This window comes from Notechis scutatus, chromosome 2, assembly GCF_049901735.1.
Source record: "Notechis scutatus isolate UNSWTSFEM ecotype Mainland chromosome 2, rNotScu1.2, whole genome shotgun sequence".
NCBI classification, from domain to species: domain Eukaryota; kingdom Metazoa; phylum Chordata; class Lepidosauria; order Squamata; family Elapidae; genus Notechis; species Notechis scutatus.
This window is the reverse complement of record NC_142010.1, coordinates 234,493,155-234,514,188: the sequence shown is the minus strand read 5'-3', so window position 1 is coordinate 234,514,188 and position 21,034 is coordinate 234,493,155. Positions and strand designations below refer to the sequence as shown.

The following is a 21,034-nucleotide window of genomic DNA, read 5'->3' as shown; positions in this document are numbered from 1 at the left end:
GTTTCCCCATTGACTTTGCTTGTCAGAAGGTTGCAAAAGGTGATCACATGACCTCAGGACACAGCAACCATAAATATGAACCAGTTGCCACCTATCGGAATTTTGAACATGTGACCAAGGTGATACTGCAGCGGTTGTAAGTGTGAAAAACGGTCTTAAGTCACTTTTTTCAGTGCTGTTATGAATGGTCCCTAAATGAACTGTTGTAAATTGAGGATTACCCATGTGGTGAATTCTACTGTATATCCCTTTTTTCCCCAAACCTAGAATATAGTTGGAATTGAAGAGACTTTCTTTGTAAGTCTAACATTGTTCCATGTTGAGAAGCTGATCATTAGTTATGTATTCTTAAAACAAAACAAAACAAAACAAAGCAAGTCCAAACTTTATGTTTGTAACAGGAACATAGGGGCAAGTCCAGTTTAACAACTTTTTCCTTCATCTGTCAGCAGGAAATTTAATGAAGAAGAGGAAAACCTCACTGCTATTATATACACTATAATGTCATGGCTAACATATCTTCTTTAAAAATACTTGAAAAATAGTACAGAAAATGCAAAAAAAAAAAAAACCTAGTGATTGCAAATTTGTTTTGCATAATTTCTCAGATTCAATTCCTGATATCTCTGGGTAAAGAATATCATATAAAGAAAGACTATCTTTGAAAATATGTAAAGATGCAGGCTGCTTTGAGTTGAGCTCAGCTCCTTATGACTTAATGAACAATGCATTTTTCTGGGAAACAGTACAAAAATAATTATTAGCTTCAGATATGAATTTTGTCTCTTCAATCTGGTACTGGATCCAAATATTCTCTGGTAGACTCTAATGCAGTAAAATATTATTTAATATCAATCTAGTTTAGTTCCTGTACCCAAATAGGATTCATTGAGTGCTCCCAACTGCTGAGGCATTCAGAACATGTACAGCATTCATAGCAGACAGTTCAAGTCTGTTAAATAATTTTTAATGCATGTATGTGTTCAGTGTTTATTAAAAGAATATTTGATTTTCTAAAGGATCTCAATGATTAATGAATAATTTATTAGGATGGGCTCACTTTATAATCAGAAATTTGATTTTAATCGCTTCGTTTAAGTATAATTTGTATAACTAATATCAGCAGAACTTCAGAGACAAATATGGCCTTTGGAAAGAAAGGAAGCATAATTTGTGGATCATGACCAAATCTGATTTTCAGGGTATGCAATTATTTGAGTAGGCCTCATACAACAAGACTGAATATGTCAGTGAAATATCAATAAAGATAACTGGATATTTTAACAATAACTCTATTACATCCCCATATGTATTTAATTATTTTATACCCTCTGCCAATAGATATTCAGCATTTGGGCATCTAGTCTTCATCTTTGTTTTGATTTACCAACCCTTGAGAATCTCTTGTTTTGTTACATATATTTCAAGCCTGCTAATTTTGTGTTTCATATGGATTTGGATACATAAAAGAGGAGATATACTATATTAAGTTATACAGTATAAGTTAACTTAGCTCCTTCTTAGAGAGTTTATATTTGTTAAAAACAAAATCCTAAAAATGTGAACATAAACTGAGAAAATCCTTTGTTCTTGAAACTTATATTTTAGGTTATTACCCAAACCTCTTTCTAATTTAAGTGAAGAGATCTCAAATTTAGCATGACACCCAATAAAAACCATAATCTACTTTGCCTTAAAAAAGGTACAAGGTGGATCAGAATTGCAATATCAGGTTTCAATTCAATTGTATAGAATGTGAAGGATGTGTGTTTGTGTTTTATTTTTATAGTTATAATGTAGACTGAAGATGACAATGACAATAAAGTAAACTAAACTAAACTAAAATTACATATATTAAAGTTTCTCTTTAATCATTGACACATTTTGGAGTTTTGTTTTTATATTTTCCAATCCAACTGAATTTTGGAAAGAAATTATGCAAAGGGCCCTGCAACTTTATCTCTCTGTTACCAGGATAACACTGAAAACTGAACATGATGGGAACAAATTTTCTATCTGGGGAGAAGCTGTTTAAAAAAAATCAAGTTTGAAAATGGCCCAGATCAGCCTGGGTGCTGTGGAGAAAATTTCAGAAAAATAAATCCCCAGTGCTTCCCTAAGGGAGAGACAATTTTCTTCAGAATGTTATTGATTATTGCCTTCTAGGGCTTGCTCCATCTTGGAGATGTGATCCAGAGCAAAAGACTATGTAGCTTACCCAGTGCTGCTCAGGGTGCATAAATACAAACACAAAAAGGTGCAAATGAGGGGAGAACAGGCACATGCAAACAATTGCAACATGTTAACTTTGTTATGCAGAAAATTATGCCTCTTATGACCGCTGTTGGTAAAAAGATTAGAAAGAATTCCAAAATCATCTTATTTTTTCTACTGTATGTTTTTTTCCCAATGAAGAAAAATACCTTGAAACATCTGGGTGAGCATATGTACCATAACTACTCAAACTCAGATGTAATTGAGATGGTTGTAGAAATTTTAGTTAAATCTTTTGACTTTAGTGTGAATGATTAATATAATAGCAGTATTGTATGTCTTACAAAAAATCATACTCTGTAATTACTGGGGCCCAGGTTCTTCAATTGAGTAATGGTGAGGGTTAAAACATAAAAGGTTAAGAATTACTTTGCTGAACTATGACTTGCAACATAACTTTAATGGAGATTTCCTCTAGTTTGGTTTTTGTTTAGAGAATGAGGAAGAATGGTCACAGCAATGCTGTTACTGACAGCATGCTGTTACTAAATGCTGTTACTGACATAACTTACAAATGTGAAGTTAATAACTGGTTTTGTAAGGTTTCTAAGCAAAGTTATGCTCCATAAAATTGTTTTAAAAACTGGACAAACTAGTTGATTATGTTACTTTCCTTAAGTGGGTCAAGAAAATTGACATGTCATTTTGCTGGAATACATTTTTGGCAACTAGGAATATGTAGCTATTGAACTCTGATCCAGGATGAGCAGCTTCTTTAGTATGGCATTGACAGGAACAGTGGATGTGTCTACATTAAATTTTACATTCTTTTCCTTTGTGGGTCCAAATAGCTACATTTTCCTATTAATAATATAGTCAAAATGAAAGAACATTAAGACATTTCACAAATACCACTGATAACACATTTGCTTGGGTCAGTTTTTGTAAATTGTAGTTAAATGAATGTAAATGCATGGATGAGTTTCTAGAAGAAATTCGTTTTGTAAACCTTTAGAATCGGCTTTAATGGCATCATAATCTATGTCCCTAAGACTGAAAATGTTGTATATAACTGCAAAAAAGATAGCTATTCAACTAGCTGCATATGTAAAGTTGTTTTCCTTACCAATTATCAGGTTTATTTTTTTAAAATCCTTTATTTTTAAAGCTACAGAAAAAATAATGATTAGAAGTGTCAATATTTTAAACTCTTACAAATATTTTGAAACATTTTGCAATTTATTTTTCATAGATCGACTATGAACAATGTATGCATCCATTGTGCCATCCAGATCCTCAAAAAACTGGTTTTCCTGACAGACCATTTAAAAAAGGAAATTCCAGTTTAAAAGACATTCATTCATGTGAGCATCTCTTTGAAGCAACTTCATATACATTAAAGAAATCAGAGCACCAAAGAAAGACCGTTGTGATAAATGATACAGATGCTACTTTTGAATGCCAACCATTTTTAGAAGGAATGCATCAGAAGATGCACAGGTATAATAATTGGTTAAATATTTGAATAAAGTATCATTAAGTATTTTTTACCTTGGGGAATTTTATTTTTACATATCCAGTTTAGGGTACTTAAATGTACAATTCCAGTTTAAAATTTAGGCAAGTTTAAATCTTATCCTTGGTGATAAAATTTCCATTTTAGTTAATTACAAGAAAAAGTTTTGTGGCGCTTTCAAAATATGTTTTGTAATTTCAAACCATTTATTTGTCGGCAGATTTAATGATAGAGATAAAGAATATGAATCTTTGCAACTGGGAATTTGCACATACCATTGCTCATCTTCAGATGCAAATACCAAAATTGAGCAAGTAAGAAAGAGCCAGAGGATTGCCAAGAAAACCAGTAAGTATTGTTTTTGATGGTCTGTTTATAGCTAGAAGGCAATTTACTTTTTTAAATATGTTACTGTAGCAAAGTGTATGAGTTTATATTACAATGTACAACTTTGTATTAAAATGTGAATATTTTTTAAAGTTTGCATTGTTTTGGAGGAAATGGTTTCAATTAAAAGTAGAATTTCATTGAGACAAAGGAAGATTTATTTTTTTCAGACTCAGATGCAAAAGCAATCAGCATAAATACTTTCAGATTATAGTGTACTTTGATATGTCATCTTCCATCAAATCTGAATGGTAAATTCTCATCATCTGCATTTAATCCCTATTTATCCAAGGACATACAAGACTGATCTAGATAATTTGTATGATTAGATAAAAAGTTTAGTAGTGGGAATGTGGGCCACTATAGACGTACTTGTAGTTGTGATCTGAGAATCGTACATCCCACCCCAACATATATACACACACATACACATATATATATGTTATGACTCCCCTTCAAAATTCAAACGAGCAACACAGAAAGCAGCCGTTTCAAAAGTAAATCAAACAGAAAGGAGTCTCACAGGATAACGGCTGCCATAAATCACAGTCCACAGCAACAAGCTTTGCTCTGTTCAGCAAACCAGTCCTGGCAAAAATTCTCAAGCCTCAGAGCTTTGGCTGTAACTTCTCCACGCAATCAGTCACTTTGTTCCTGGCAAATTTTACCAGCCCAGCTGTGTCCTTTTATACTTGTTGAAGTAACGGGCTAATTTCCTTAATTACTGGCTCGCCCTCCTCCTTCGTTCCAGCTGGGTTTGCCTCCTCAAACGTCGTCTGTTTCTGACGTTTAACCATAAGTCTTCCAAGTTCTCATCTCCACTAGAAGACTCTCTCAAAACTTCCCTGTCAGCCATTCCCGGCTGTTGATCAGATAAGGAACCAGAGGAGGTCAAAGGTCCTGACAATTCCAATACTTCTGGTCTGTCTTCCTTTGTCACATCCATCTCCTCATCCTGGTTACTATTCCCATCACTGAGCAATGCCGGCTCATATTGTTCTGCCATGTCCTCCTCACTTGAACTCAGATCTTCCACAGGAGCTGAATCCAGACCCGGAGCCACAACATATATATATATATCGAAATACCACTCACTCATCATCACAAAATCTCCAAAACTATAAAGCCTATAAACTTGAAATTTGGCATGTATGTTCCTCTTGGCTTCTAGGTGCTCACTAAGAAAGAAATTTTTCGAAATGACCATCAGAGCATTAGTATTTCGTATATTATTATTAACACGTTCTGATGCTAAGGAGTTCTACTCCCCTTCCCCACCTGAAAAGAAATCTGTTCTAAATGCAAAACACAAGCAGAGGAGAGGAGTTTCAGTTTCAGTTTTAGTTTCACAGAACCAAGCAGCTTTAGTACAGAACAGTTGAGCTAAGCCATGCCCAGTCTCCTTGCTGTCTCCTTGCTCACACAGCAAATACTGTTTCAGTTTCCAAACAGCCCTCAACTCTAGCCAGATGGATAATGATGGATGCTGGTACGCAGAGGCAGAATTTTTCCCCTAATTTTCCTCCCTCAAAGCTAAGCCCAACCACATACTTTCGTAGCGAAGCACGGAGATATCTATAATCATTTTCAAATTGTTTCCCCTCAAATCTGAATGGTAAATTGTCATATGGCAAATATTAAGATATTTTTTTAATTTATTTTAAATAATTAAATTGAATTGTTAAATTGTTCCATAGTGAGTTGACTGTGGTGAGTTGTCCTGTGGCAAATTGACTGTGGCAAGTTGTCCCATTCATCTTCAGGGATACATTTCTTTGGGGAGTTAAAAACACAGCATTAACAAAAGTTTTTTCATCTCAACCACCATATTCCTCTGTTCTTTTGTAGGCTTCACTTAGCATATTATCAGATATATGAATAACATCAGTTGATGCTTTATTTAATATATGTCCTTTTAACCTTATATACTACTATATATATGTTGTAATGACGAGGCAGTCGAGGTGTTTGATCATGATCAAATGAATCATGATGACTTTATTGGAGTCTAGTCTTGTATTTATACACATTTTTAGTAATCCTCTAACATTGGTTAACTTTGGTTGTTGCTCAACTTTTGTTGCTGTTTAGCATAGTAATTAACACAATTAATTATCTCTAGTTAAAGTCTAACACATGTTTACTTCCTCTCTCTAATCCTTCTTTGCATTAGTGATTTTGTTTGCCTGAGTTGTATTTGCTTTTGTCCTTATCTGAGGTTTGCCATCAAGATAATGACTTTCCTGCAATTACAACTCTACATATATAACTTTATGTATTAATAACTACTCTGTGACAAGTAATCAAGTAAATAGTTTTAATTCCTTACAGATGGAAAGTCAGTAACTCTTGATGTTATCCAATAGAGTTCTTCCATAAGATGTTTTGGAAACAAAATATAAAATCATGAAAAATATGGCAGGTTGCAAATAGAAAACCATTTTGTTTGTTTCTCCTTTAAAATGTATTAAGAAGGCAAGGTGAGTGCATAATAAAAGTTTTGTTTGGAAGTACAACAATCTCTACTGAGAGACATGAGTTGTGCTACTTAACCATGTATGCAAATGTAAAATGTCAATTACATTTCTTGTTACAGTTTGCATAACAAATTAGAAGCAGGAGAACTGTTACATCTTTACACATTACTAAAACAAAAACACATGTTATAATTCATGCCATTTAATGCCATTAAAACATTTTCATTTGTTCCAATTTTATTTTACTTCTCAGGAAAGCAGACTATTTTTAATTATTACTCCAATGATTCCTCAGGTAATTACACTTCATTGTCTGTAATCAACAGAAGAGATGCTTTTGGTCAGACATTGTTGCATAGAGCTGCTACAGAAGATGACTTAGATGGTGTGTGTGCAATGATAAAAGCTGGTGCAAATGTTAATGCCCAGGACTATGCAGGTAAGTACAATATCCAACATAAATTTAGTTTTATAAAAATTACAGAATCAGTATTATTAAACTGAAAGTTCACATTTTTTATGATTTTATTTTGTCCAGTGAAACTAGTGTTCAGCTTCAAACTGGAATGATAGTTTCTTTAGATGTAACTTTCATGCAAGACTTTAAACGTTACTATAAGAGAAAACAGAATATAGATAGACAAACAAGCAGATTGTTTTCTCCCTATAATACATTCTGACGTATTTTGGAATAAATGGGAGTATCTTGCTTTTTTTAAAAAAAGAATGAACAAGTTGAATGGCTGAGTAAAACTTGATCTTCATAACAATACTTACATGAGTCTAATGTTAAACAGACTTTTTTTGAAATTGATGGGAATTTAGTATATAAATTGTATTGAAATGGAAAGTAAGTCTGTAGAAAATAATTATACAATAATGACTTTGGTCCACTTAGAAAAAATAATAATGTATTTTTCACTTCTATAGGTTGGACTCCGTTACATGAGTCCAGTTTGGCCGGTTGGTTTGAAATATCAAATGAACTTTTAAAAGCAGGAGCTGATGTTAATTGTAAAGGATATGAGCATGTAACACCATTACACGATGCTGTTAAAGAAGGTCACTACAAGGTATAACTTCTATCCCTGAAAGTATTCTATAAAATGTTTTGCATGATGCTTCGGCACGTCACATTGCATGTTTCCTTACCTATGCTTACAGTAATTAAAAACTAACATAAGTTGAGTTTATATTCCCAGTAAACATATATTTCTCTCTGCCATAGGATTCAGCTTTTAATTTGCAGGAACTTAAAAATACATCATTTTCTAGGCTTGCCTATTGTACTAAGTGAGAATGCAGCACACAGTGATGTCTCTGTGGCTGCTGCATTATATTATGGAAATGGACTGTGTTTTGGTCCAAGTAATAGATGTCTTAATGATCTTTATTCAGTGAGATTAGAGGTTGTGTTGTAAAGCGAAGAAAGGAAATGCCATGTATCTTCTGTCTGTGATTGCAGTATCCTAACTGAAGAAGAAATCATCTCTTCAACTATCAACTAGGTTGAGTCTGTAAAATATGTTGCTAAGCGATACTAGCTAGATTAGTTATGACTGTCTAATACTATAAAGAAGCTTCATTTTCTTCAGTTTTGAATTATTCTTTGCACCAATTTTGGGAATAATACGGAAATAATTCAGCCACCCTGAAGCTCCATGATAATGCAGGAAGCCTAAGTTCTCTTGTGCAGTACATACATCTGCTCCAAGACTTGTTACAAGTTCTATTGCAATGTATTCCTTTCCTATATGAGAGTGACTATTCAGCAGGGGGCACTGTAACATTTCCAAATCTGTATTCCTGAGCATGCCTTTTTTTTTTGCCTCCAAATATTTAGCAAATTTTGCTTTAATCTACTTCTAGTTACTTGACAGTTAATTAAAATATGTATGTAGATACATATTCCATAAATGTGGACATTCTGAACAGTTTTCTTATTAATCATCTGACTTACTGATTTATAAAGTGATTTTCTTCTAAAAATGATTAATTCTTCTCACTACTCATTGCTAGTGACTACTAGTCACTAGTTAATCCTAAAGTAATTCATTGTTCTCATCTTGCCTGGTCCCTACATGCTTGTACTTGACTTTTTACATATAGTATTAATGATACAACTCAACCTTTGATTTTTAATGTTTTGCAAAAGTATTGCAAAGCAGTCAAAAGGCAGTACTTATCACATCTCTTTTATAAAGTAAGTGTTTTTCATTTGCTATGCCCCTAAATATATATTCAATCCTGAATATATTTCAGGATTGAATTCTAAATCTACCTACTTCACTTAATGAGTTATCTTCTAGGCAGACTTGGATATATTTGATACTTTTCTTCTGGACAGCTCTTTTTTTAATATAATGACAATGGTTAAGATGCCATATGGATATTTACCACATCATAAAGCTATAAAATAAAACACAATAATTTATCATGTTCTGTCTGCAGATTCAAGGTTAGGATAACTTCGTTTTCATGGGTTTCTTGGTAGGATATTTTTCCTATTCAGTGTTTTCACCTGCAGCTGCTTCTGTCATCTTTTGTTCATAGAACTGAAGGCTTGGAAAAGGTGTCAACTGAATAATATAACTCAGTTCTTCATTAATGAGGTTTACCATGCTGACACTATTTTTCACTCAAATGGGAACTGAAAAAAAAGTAGCACTGCCATCTAGAGGCTTGGATATATTGTTTCTTTTTTCTTCTATTTGTTTATGTATTTGTGCTATACTCAAGGACTCTGAGCTTTGCACTGGAAAAGATAGTGGGATGAGCATGGCAGATTGTTTACGCAGGTGCCCATCTGTGAAACTATTGATAACTAGAGTCTGGAGTTGAAGTTGAAAGAAAGAAGATTGAAGTGACCTTGAAAATACTGGATCTAAAACTGAGTTGACTTATTAAAGAGCCTTGGATACTTAGTGGCAGTGACTGGCTTTACATTAGAACTGTTTGTTATTTTTCACTTCCTTTTTTACTCCCCCTCCAGTTGGATTTTTATATTTGGATTTCAACCTTTTACTCCAGGAACTAGAATGTAAATTTTTTATTCTTTTTGCTCTCTTCCTTTTCTTCTTCTTACTAAGAGAAATAATTGGATTAAGATATACAAGTGCCTGAAGATTTTTTTTTCTCTTTTTATTTTTTTGGAGTGGCAATTGCCTGCCTGTGCTCTTTTTTTTCTTTTTTCTTTAAATAAAGTTTTATTGAGTTTTAACAAAACAAATAAAACATCTTATTTGAGTACAGCATGGTTCCAGGTTATCACATTTCCATACAGACACAATTTCATATGCATATTCATCTTATATATTCAACTTCATATCTTATTACTCTTTTTCCAACTTCTCGCTATTTCTCCTTTTATTTCTCTTAATTTTCTTTCATGATTATCTCATTTTCTTCTTATTTAATTGTATTTATTTTACCTAAATTTCTATATCTTTTTATTCATTATACTTATACTTTCGTCTGTCTTGTTTACAATTTCATTATGTTCTCTTCCAACATTCTTAAAAAGCAAAATTTCCTCTATAATTGCCAATCGGAGTGCAACACCTTTAAGTCTTATTGTTTTTATCATATGAAATTTCATTAAACATTAAATTTAAGCATTCTAAAATTATAACATTCAAATTTCAAATATCTATTTTATATCATGTAAATCTAATCATTCAGACTCTGCTTGGTACTTCCCCTTAAAAATGTAAAAAGAAAAGTTCTAAAAACATAGCAAAGACAATATATGTATATAAACATTAGTGAAAAAAATAATTATTCAAATTCATTCTGGTACTGGTATGAGCCTTGTAAATCTTTCACGTTTCTTTTCAATATTTATCAATCTTTGAGAACAGTTGAAATGTTTCCCTCCCTTCTTCATTATTACTTAACCGTTAATAAGCATACCATTGAATAGTCATACAATTTTATCTTATAAGTTATTTACTATTAATAAGCAAAATAATTATTCAAATTCATTTTAGTAACTGGTATAAATTTCCTTGTAAATCTTTCACATTTCTTTTCAATATTTTATCAATCTTTAGAAACAATTACAATGTTTCCCTCTCTTCTTTATTATTGCATTAACTATAAATAAACATACCATTACATAACAATACAATTTTATCTCATAGATTATTTACTTATTTCATTTCTAACTCATTACAGTATTCTACTGTCACAACACTACCTTTTGTATCTTTGCAGAATCCTCACTTTTAACTTAATTTAGCCATTGTCTCTGTGTTTTCTAGCTGACCTTTAATCCTAGTACGTTTCCCCTTTTTCTTTTTTCCTGTTTTTGTCCCTCATGAGTTCTTTCCCTTTCTATCTCCCCCCCCTTTTCTCATCCCTTTTTTTATACCCTTCTCTCTCTAATTTTCTCTTCTGTGGTTTTCTTTTCTGCTTCTTCTTGTTGTTATACTTCCTTTTCAGGCTATTTTTCTTTTTGGCAGTTCCCTTTGATCTCAAACTTTTAATTCCTTTCCCCCTTTTTCCCCTTATTACCACGCTTTGCATTATTTGATCATCGAAAATGGCTTCTTCTTTGTCCCGCCCTTCTTCTTGCTCTTGAAGCTTTTCCTTTTGCTTTTCATAGTTCAGGATCTCCATTTCAAGAAATTCAAATACGAAGCCAAAGGATCTTCCTCCCCTTTCTGCATCTTTCTGTTTTTTAAGACTCATCTTCAATTCCTCCAGGAGTAATGCTTTAAACACTTTTGAACAACCACCTGATTGACTTTAAGTAAAAACAGAAAAAGAAAGAAAAAACCAATGCCAAAAACTTTTTTTTTTATATCACCAAATGATCCCAGACTGTTCCTTCTTGTTTCTTTCCTTTACTTTTCCTTTCCGTGGATTTCTATATCTTTTAATAAGGTTTCAGTTACAAAGTATTCTTGGGAGGCTTTTCAAAGTTTCGCTGTTAATCTTTATTTTTCCAGGTGGTACTCCATTTTTTCATTATTCCAAGTTCCACTCTTTTGCCTCCACTTTTCTACTTTTTAGGGCTTTAAAATGACCAAAGAAAAAATCTTTATTCTCCTTTGACACTTAAATTTCAGCTTAAAGTTGCCTATTAGTGTCAAAATAAATTAATATAGATTTCTTTCCATACCATTTGCAATTGTCAATATAAAGGTAAAAAAGGGTTTTTAACCTCCTTTTCTCTCTCCTTCGCCGCTTAAAAGTCTTCTTTCAGAAGTATCCCTCTAAGTACTTTTAGATTCAGGGTACCTTGCTTAGATGTTCTCTGTTGTTTAGCCCGGTCTGTCCTGCTTTCCTCTTTGTCTTCCTTCTGCACAATCTTATCCAGTCGGGTTCTTCTTTGAGGTGGCCATTTCTGACCACCGCTGCAACCGCCTTCGGGAAAGGGAGTTTAGACCAGCCAAGGAGGAGAGATGCGGCTCCCCTCCACTCAGCTAGCTTTCCCCCCCCCTCTTCACCACCTCTACGGGGTGGCTTCAGCCCCGAATCCAAAGGATTGGGGCGCTCCAGCGGTGAGCACAGATTGAAACCGCCCACGATCGCGGATTTTGGTCTGTTGCTGAAGAAACCCAAACCAGAAGTCCTGCTCTTTTTTTTTCTTTTTCCTTTTTCCTTTTCTCTTTTTTCTCTTTCTTTCTTTACAGATAACTACTACAAGATGAGCAGAAAGACAACAGCCCCAGCTTCCTCAATACCAATAGCCTCTTCACCATCTGGAGGACAACGGTCAATACAGACAATCCTACAACAGGAGAAAGAGAAGGAGGTGACATTACAAATGATTATGCAAGGAATTCCAAAGATTGAAAAGAGAATGGAGAATATCGAGCAAAGAACTGAAAAGTCAGAGGAGAAAGCAGAAAATATTCAACAGATGATAATGAAATATGAAGACAGATTTAAAAAAATTGAAGAAGGTATACAAAGGGATAAGAAAATTGGAGATATTGATACTTGATTGAGCGATGTTGAGAAGGGCAGGTGTGAACCATTAGGATGGGAAATTGATAGATCAGAATTCTACTTAAGATTTCAAAATGTAGAAGAAGGAAAAGGTGAAAATCTTGCTGAAATAATGACATAAATACCGGCAGCAGCGTTAGAGATAACCAAAGAGAAAATGATGGATGGGATGAATGAAATCTTCCAGATCTATACAAGATATGCAATGAGAAACAGACTACCAAGAGAACTCCATATCAGATTTACTAAAAAGATCATCAAGACACAGATACTGCAGGTAGCAAGAGAGAAAACATTAAAGTATAAAGACAAATTGTGGTGCTTGAACAGGTACCAAGAAGAGTAAGAGAGATGAGAAGAGAATACTTATTTTTGACCAAAGAGTTACTTAAAAGAAGAGTAGACTACAGATGGTTGATGCCAGAAGGACTTTTGTTCACCTGGCAGGAACAAAGACACAGAATTGACACAGTTGAAAAAGCTGAGTTATTCTACTTAGAATATCTTAGAGGAAAGGAGGAAGAAGCAAGAAAGGAAGAGTCATTAATTGAATTCCAGGAGGAGTATATAGCAGTAATTGAAAAAGAAAAAGAGGAAGGTGCAGTAGGTAGTGAACCCAGAGAGCAACGAGAATTAAGACCTACTAGAGCAATAACCCCCCCCCCCCACAAAGCCTAACATGGATGAAAGAAAATTGATTACGATTAACATAAATGGACTTAATTTGGCTACTAAAAGAAGGAAAGTATTTCACAAACTAGAGAAATTAAAATTAATTTGCTTACAAGAAGTACATATCAAAAAACAACATGAATATATATTGAAACAAAAAAAATATAGGGAAATTATTTACATTGCTGGCACAATCTAAAAAGGGGTGTGTGGTATTGTACATTAAAGATGCAATCTTGGCAGAACTAATTTACACAGATGACGACAGAAGGATTTTAATGGTGGAAATAATGGACAATAATGTTAAAACACTTTTAATTGCAATTTATGCTCCGAATGATAATCAAGAAGAATTTTACAGGAAATTACATATGAAAATAATTGAACAGGATTATGTTAATATTTGTATGATGGGAAATCTTAATGGAATAATTAATGATCGATTGGACTATAAAACACAGAAATTAACAAAGAAAGCTAGAGAGATACTACCAAAATCTTTCTTTCGAATAATAGAAGAATTTAACTTAAAAGATGCATGGAGAGAGAGAAATGTGGAAAGCAAGCAATACACTTTTTATTCAAACAGGTATGCATCATGGTCTAGAATAGACATGATATGAAAGTCAGCAGAATTACTGGCTAATATACGAGAGATTGAAATAGAAACAAGCACCTGGGCAGACCATAATCCTGTGACAGTTATTTGTAAAAGATATAAGAGGAGATCTAGATGGACTCTAAATAACACAATATTAAAAGAAAAAGATTTTAAACAGAAAATAGAGAAAGAACTTGCTTTCTTTTTAAAAGAAAATAGAAAAGAGGATACATCTTTACAGAATCTCTGGGACACGATGAAGGCCTACACAAGAGGCTTGATAATAGACTATACAAGGAAAAGAAATATAAAACAGAAAAAGACTTTCAAAACATTGGAGGATGATTATAAAAGATTGGAAAAAAATCTACAGAAGTTCCCGCAAAAAAAGACATTAAAAATAAAATAATTAAACATAAAATGGGACTAATGGAAAAAGAGGAACTAGCACAAAAAATTAATTAAAAATGCTAAACAGAATTACTTTGAAGATGCAAATAAACCAGGCAGATGGCTAGCCTATAAATTGAGAAAGGAGAGAGAATCAAGAAGAATTAGCCAACTAATAAATGAAGAAGGACATACATGTTATGGAAATGAGGAGAAGAAAAAAATTATACAAGATTACTATGGGAAATTGTATTTTCAAGAGAATATTCAAGAAGAAAAAGTTAAACAATATTTACAGAAAGCAAACTTACCCCATATACCTAAAGACATTGAAACAATGCTAGAAAGGAATATAATGATGATGGAATTAATAAAAGCCTTAAAAAAGCAGAATGTTGGAAAAGCACCAGGTCCAGATGGTTTGTCAGTGGAATTTTACAAGACTTTTCAGGAAATATTGAATCTTCACCTGTTAGAAGTCATGAACGAAGTTATGCTAAAGAAAAGAATACCCAAAACATGGACAGAAGCATATATTATACTTATACCGAAGGAGGATACAAACCTGCAGCAAGTTAAAAATTATAGACCCATATCCCTATTAAATTCAGACTATAAAATCTTTGCTTCAACTTTGGCAGAAAGACTAAAAAGATATTTAAATAGCTTTATCCATATTGATCAAAATGGATTTCTGCCAAAGAGACAAATCAAAGATAATGTGAGAATTATTCTGGATATTCCGGAATACTATGAGGTGCATCCTGAAAAGCAAATGGCCTTGATGTTCCTAGATGCATAAAAAGCCTTTGACAATGTGAGCTGGCAATTCATTTTATTTTAATTGATGCAAATGGGCTTTGGTAAAAAAATTATCTAAGCCATTGAAACGATATACCATGAACAAACTGCAAAGCTTATGGTAAATGGAGAACTAACAGAATCTATAGATATAAGAAAAGGTACAAGGCAAGGTTGTCCGCTGTCGCCTCTGCTGTTTGTGTTAACATTGGAAGTGTTGAATAGGAACATTAGAGAAGAAAAAGAAATGAAAGGAATGAAAATCAAAAAGGAAGAGTATAAATTGCAAGCCTTTGCAGATGACCTGGTATTTATATTAGAAGATCCATTGGAAACAGCACCTAAACTAATAGAAAAAATAGAAGAACATGGAAAAGTAGCAGGTTTGAAAATAAATAAAGATAAAACAAAGATATTAACAAAGAATATGTTAGTAAGACGAAAGAAAGAGCTGGAAGAAATTTTAGAAATACAGGTCACAAACAAGGTTAAGTATTTAGGGATATAAATTACACCAAGATGTAGCACACTGAAGGAGTATAAATATAATGATTTGAATTGAGATAATTAAAACAAAGTTGAGAAAATTAAAAGAGGGGAAAAATTATGTAGAAAATATAAAATGGTAATAAGATATGGAATAGAATATAAAAATGAGCATGAAGAGTTTTGTGTCTGTATGAAGAAGTGATAACCTGGGACCGTGCTATTTTCAAAAAAGATGTTTTATTTGTATTTTGTTTGTGTGAAAAGCCAAATAAAAATTTCAAAAAAAAAAGAAGCAGTAGACTATTGACTTTAGAAGGGTATGACTTGCTGTTGGGATGGCATGCTTTCCTTTGGTACAAGGGAACTAAAACACAGGGGTATTTTAGAAGACATTACATTCGAGAGGCATTGTTTTTGAATTGGAAGAAGATAAAAAGACAACACTATTTAAAAATTCCATTATAGATATCTACTATTGAAGCTTTTTCTTATCCAATAATATATAAAAAGGAACAAACAGATATGGTGAGATATTGAATGAAAAGGGTGAACTTAAATCTATGCAAGAGTTGGAAGAAAAAGGTGTAAAAATGACCTGGTTTTCATATTTGCAAATACAATCTAAATTTGACAAAGATATTAAAACAAGGTATTTATGCTAAAATTTTGGATACGGGATTGATTTAGAAAAATGGCAAAAATTGTGGTCTCAAAATTATAAAATGACAATGTCAACTGCATATAAAGAAAATTTGTATGTTTTACAGTTGGCATCTATCCCCGACGAGACTCACGAGAATGTTTAAGAATAAATCAGATAAATGTTGGAAATGTCATCAGATACCTGGTTCATATTACCATATGTGGTGGACATGCTCGGATGCAAAGAAATATTGTACTAAAATCCACACATGGTTGGAAAAAAATGATAAAACAACATAGACTTTAAACCAGAGATCTTTTTGTTGGGAATTATACCGGAAATATACAACAAAGAGTTGAAATATTTGATTGTAAATGTTTTAACAGCAGCTAGAATTGTATTTGCTAAGAATTGGAAAAATGATAAAATACCTATGCAGGAGGAAGTTATTAAGAAAATTATGGACTGTGCTAAAATGAGCAAATTGACATTTGAAATTAGAGAACAAGAAGATAAACAATTTTATATGATATGGGATTTGTTTTATCAATGGTTGGATAAAAAGACATGGTAATGTAATAGACTAGATAATTTTGTAATAGAAGTTTAAAAGATTGATATAAAATACAATATAAACATATATAACCATTGGATGAAAGTATAATCTAAATTTTGAAACAGAATTTGGAATATCTTGTATAAAATGATGGAATAAACAGTTTAGTCATGGATGATTAATAACTGATAAATATATAAACATATGCTAGTTTGACAATGTGAAAATTGATATAAACTAGGAGTAATGATTACAAAAGGATAGCACAAACTATTTGTAACCAACTGACACACTGTATGTATATAAAATGGAAGATGGCTTTTATGTTTTGTTTGTATATGTTTGTCTTAAAAAATAAAAACGTGTGTGTGTGTGTGTGTATACACACACACACACACACACGTTTTTATTTTTTTAAGACAAACATATACAAACAAAACATAAAAGCCATCTTCCATTTTATATACATACCCGAACAAAGCTATATATATATATATATTATATATATATATATATATATATATATATATCTATATCTGCCATATATCATATATATTCTGTATAGTGTTCGTCTGTGAGTCAGACTTTTACAGTGGTTTAAGATTTAAATTTGGGGCAGCCTATTGCTGTGCCAGAATGGTTTTTTCTTCATCCTGATTGGTTGGGAGTCTTGGTCTGTGTTTATTGGTCTCAGAGTTTGCTGTGTTCTGCTTGATTGGTGTCTCTAATATCTTCTGTCTGTTTTTTGGCTCTTTTTGTATCTTGATTGGCTGGCAGCATTGTGTTACTTTATTGGAGGCCTTTAGTGCAGCTTGGCTTCGGGTAAATGGATGGCTATCATTAGTTAGGAAGCTGGGTTTCATCTGGGTGCCTGGTTGGGGTGTGTTTGAGCTGGAGGTATCAGGGGGGATCTGTTTGTGCCCAGGTGTTTGCCTGGCTTGTGGTGTGGAGATTTTTTTGTTTGTGAGTGCAGGCTTCCAAATGATTGACAGCCTGGTGGAATCATCTCTTCTATTCATGCTTTCAGGTCTTTTTTCAATCTCTATGGCTTCTCTGATGATTCTGTAGCTGGGGTTTTCTATAGTGGCTAGGGTTTTGGTGCCATTGAAGTTGATGCTATGACCTGTGGCTTTCATGTGTTGGACTAGTGAGGAAGTGTGTTCCAGCTTTTTTACTGCATTTTTGTGTTCATCCAGGCGGGTACTTCAGGCCCAGCCTCAGTACTGTGCTGAGTCCCACTGTTCAGGGTGGTCTAGATGGACAGGGGAGATAATTTTTATTTATTTATTTTTTCACATTTTTCAACCACCCATCTCCCTAAAAAAATTGTTTCTCTTTTGTTCAGCGGGAGGTTGTGTGACACACCAGGAGAGTCAAGTTAGGCATTTTCTGAATTTTTGATGTGCCAAGTCCAAGTCATCACTGTCTTAGGAACCTAGCCAGAAACATTCTCTTTCCTTTTAAATGTATAATAATAATGATGCTGAATTCAAAGTATGTATTATACCATAGAAAATTTTCAAACAATGAGCAAAACAATGTAATATCAGCTCAGCGCTCTTATTCCAGATTAGTCAATATGCAGTGTAATGGTTTATGCAGAATCATCCTTGCTTACTTTACAAGTAGAAAATTACAATGCACAAAAAAGCTTTTGCTTTTCTCTGCTCAGTTGTCATACATTTTTAAATTGAGTCTTAAGAGTGAAAATCTATATCATGAAAAAGGGAAAGAAAAACTATTGAAAACACTATAAGATTTGTATTTACCTCTAGGTGGCAGAATTATTGCTTTGGTATGGAGCTGACCCACTGTTCAAGAATGAAAGAGGAAAGAATGCCTTAGAAGAAGCTACCGACAAGCATATGAGGAAACTAGTGGAAAGTTATATAGCTCATTCTGATAAAAGATCAGCATCAGGTAGGAAAGCGCTAGTATAACGTTAACTCTTGTAATACACAATTGAAAAAGAAAGGTTTGAAAAATAAATGTAAGTATGGATTTGTTCTAAAGTGATTTCCAAATAGAAACAATTTTTTTTTAAATAAAGCAATCAATTTAACCATCTCTACTTTTGTTCTTTTTGTGGGAAATAATATATATTTATGTTTATACTTATTAATATATTGTCATCATTTATATTAACAAAATTTACTAGTCTCAGGTTCTTTAACCTTAAAAGGGACAATTTTTAAAAATATCATTTTAAGATATTAATTTTAAGACTTTAAAATATTTCTAAAATCAATTGAACATAATTCAGTAACATTTTACAAACTGTAAGAATGACTCAAGCAGTGTGTGTGTATGTGTGTATATAAACATTTTTCATTTATAAGCACAAGACTATATTAGAGCTTTCTTTCAATTACGTACTATATATCAGACTTGTAAAAATCCATCTTAACTCCAATTAACTCATTTAAGTCATTCCCTTCAGGTTATCTTCATACAATAAAATCTTCTCTGTAATGTCTATCAAATCTATTTTTCTGAAAGAATTCTCAACCTTGTTAGTATCCATGAAGAAAAAGTCCCAAACTTGCCATCTTGAGAATTGTGTATTTCCTTGGAGCTCTTGTTTCAGTTGCGCTGAGAGGATTGTATTTAAACCATTGTCATGCTAAAGATTGGTGTCAGATTTGTATTCCAAAGATGTAGTTAAGTTCTTTACAACAATGATCCCCAGCCTGTGGGCCATGGCCCACTACCAGGCTGTGGCCTATTGGCCACTGGGCCACATGAATGGCTGGCCAGTGTGCACATGTATGTTCATGTACATCCCCCACTGGCACCACTGTCATTGCGTGATCACTGCTGTCGCCACAAGTGGCCCTATAGAAGCTGCGAGCGCCGCACGGCCGCGACCATCACTGCAATTGTTGTGCATGCACTTGCAGCTCCATTCGACTGTGACTAGAAAGAAGCACTTTTAGCTTGTAAAGATAATAATCCCATAAAATGATTAAGAAATTAAAGGCACGACTTATTGTCAGTTTGAAAAATAAATTCCAAAACAGCTACTTCTCAACCACTCTCCAGCAGAATGGCTCACTAGTTGCTTCAATACACAGCTCCTGAGGCTTCCTGCAGATTTTCTTCTTTATATTTTTATTTCCCATTTTTCTCTCTCTTTTTTTATATATATAGTATTCATTTGTATGTTTGTATTTTTAATACAAATATATATTTTTTAAAAACTTACAACAGGTAATAACTGTTATGGTGTCCCTGTTGCCAAATATCAAAATTGCCAGCCAGCCTGTATTTATAACTCATAGAATCCTGTGGTCACATTCTCCCATTCTGTACAAACTGTCTCTACTTCAATCCCGCCCCCCAGCTATTTCTCCTCATCTCCCCCCTTTTGTCCACCTTGCACAGTATGGCTGACATGAAGAGGCTGCTGAATTCTGCCACTCGTCAGCTAATTTTTTTTCTTCAGGCCTCTCTGATAGCAGCTGGCTTCAAGCTGCACATTAGGGGGCTCTGTTGGCCATACTGGGCAGGTCAACCCTGCCTCTCAATTCTGCCTTCCCCTCTAGTTGTAGAATGCTTCACTAGAAACCCTCAGCTGAGCACCATCTCCTAGTGCAGGCATGGCCCCTTATCACTGTTCAGAGAATACAAAATGGCAAGAGTGACCAATGGGTAGGGAGACTGTTCAGCTACTATTCCTAGTAAGATCTGACATCATTCTGGAGAAACGCTGTCTTGGCCATGGGATTGTGAGCTTAACCAGCCCTGCATAGTTAGTGCTATGGCTGCTCCATTTTTTGCATTGTCAATGGAAATAATATCAAAGAAACAGTGGCATGATGGCCACCCTGACCAGAGTTCTTTACAGCATTACATCTTGTTCACCAATTGTAGCTATTGCTGATCACCAGTATTGTGCGTATTTGCTCATGCCTTTGTTGCTATGATGTTCAAGTAGGGTTGTCCTTAAAGACACATTATCCACATTTAGTCCACAAAATAAAAACCAGCTTAGCTGAATATGTCCTCATTCATATCTTGATACAGTATACAACTACAACAAATCGGCTATCCAATATAATTACATCTCCATGAATAATGATACTTTTAAGATATTAAATATAGCAATGTTAAAGATGTTAAGTTTCTGGTAGTGAAAGACCATTTTTTCTCTTTGGATGACAAAACAAGCATAAATGGTGAAAGGGGCAGAAAAAAAATCCACTTAACATTCATGTAAATATCTTCTCTTTCTTTAAACTAAAGCAATAATTTGGAATATTCCATATACTTCAGAGTAAATTTGTGAAATGACCAAAGAACATAGCTAATGAAAATTAGAAAGATACTT

The 21,034-nt window shown here is 33.5% G+C and overlaps 1 protein-coding gene across 2 annotated transcripts in view; it reads left to right on the top strand.

Moving 5' to 3' along the window:
- Positions 1-21,034, top strand: part of ANKRD31 (ankyrin repeat domain 31) — a 49,458-nt gene that overhangs the window by 1,706 nt on the left and 26,718 nt on the right. For both annotated transcript variants that reach the window (XM_087958269.1, XM_087958270.1), the window contains exons 2-6: positions 3,467-3,714; positions 3,951-4,078; positions 6,890-7,033; positions 7,525-7,667; positions 18,480-18,624. In XM_087958269.1, the coding sequence (XP_087814395.1) occupies positions 3,467-3,714; positions 3,951-4,078; positions 6,890-7,033; positions 7,525-7,667; positions 18,480-18,624 (808 nt within the window). The remainder of the gene's footprint in view (positions 1-3,466; positions 3,715-3,950; positions 4,079-6,889; positions 7,034-7,524; positions 7,668-18,479; positions 18,625-21,034) is intronic.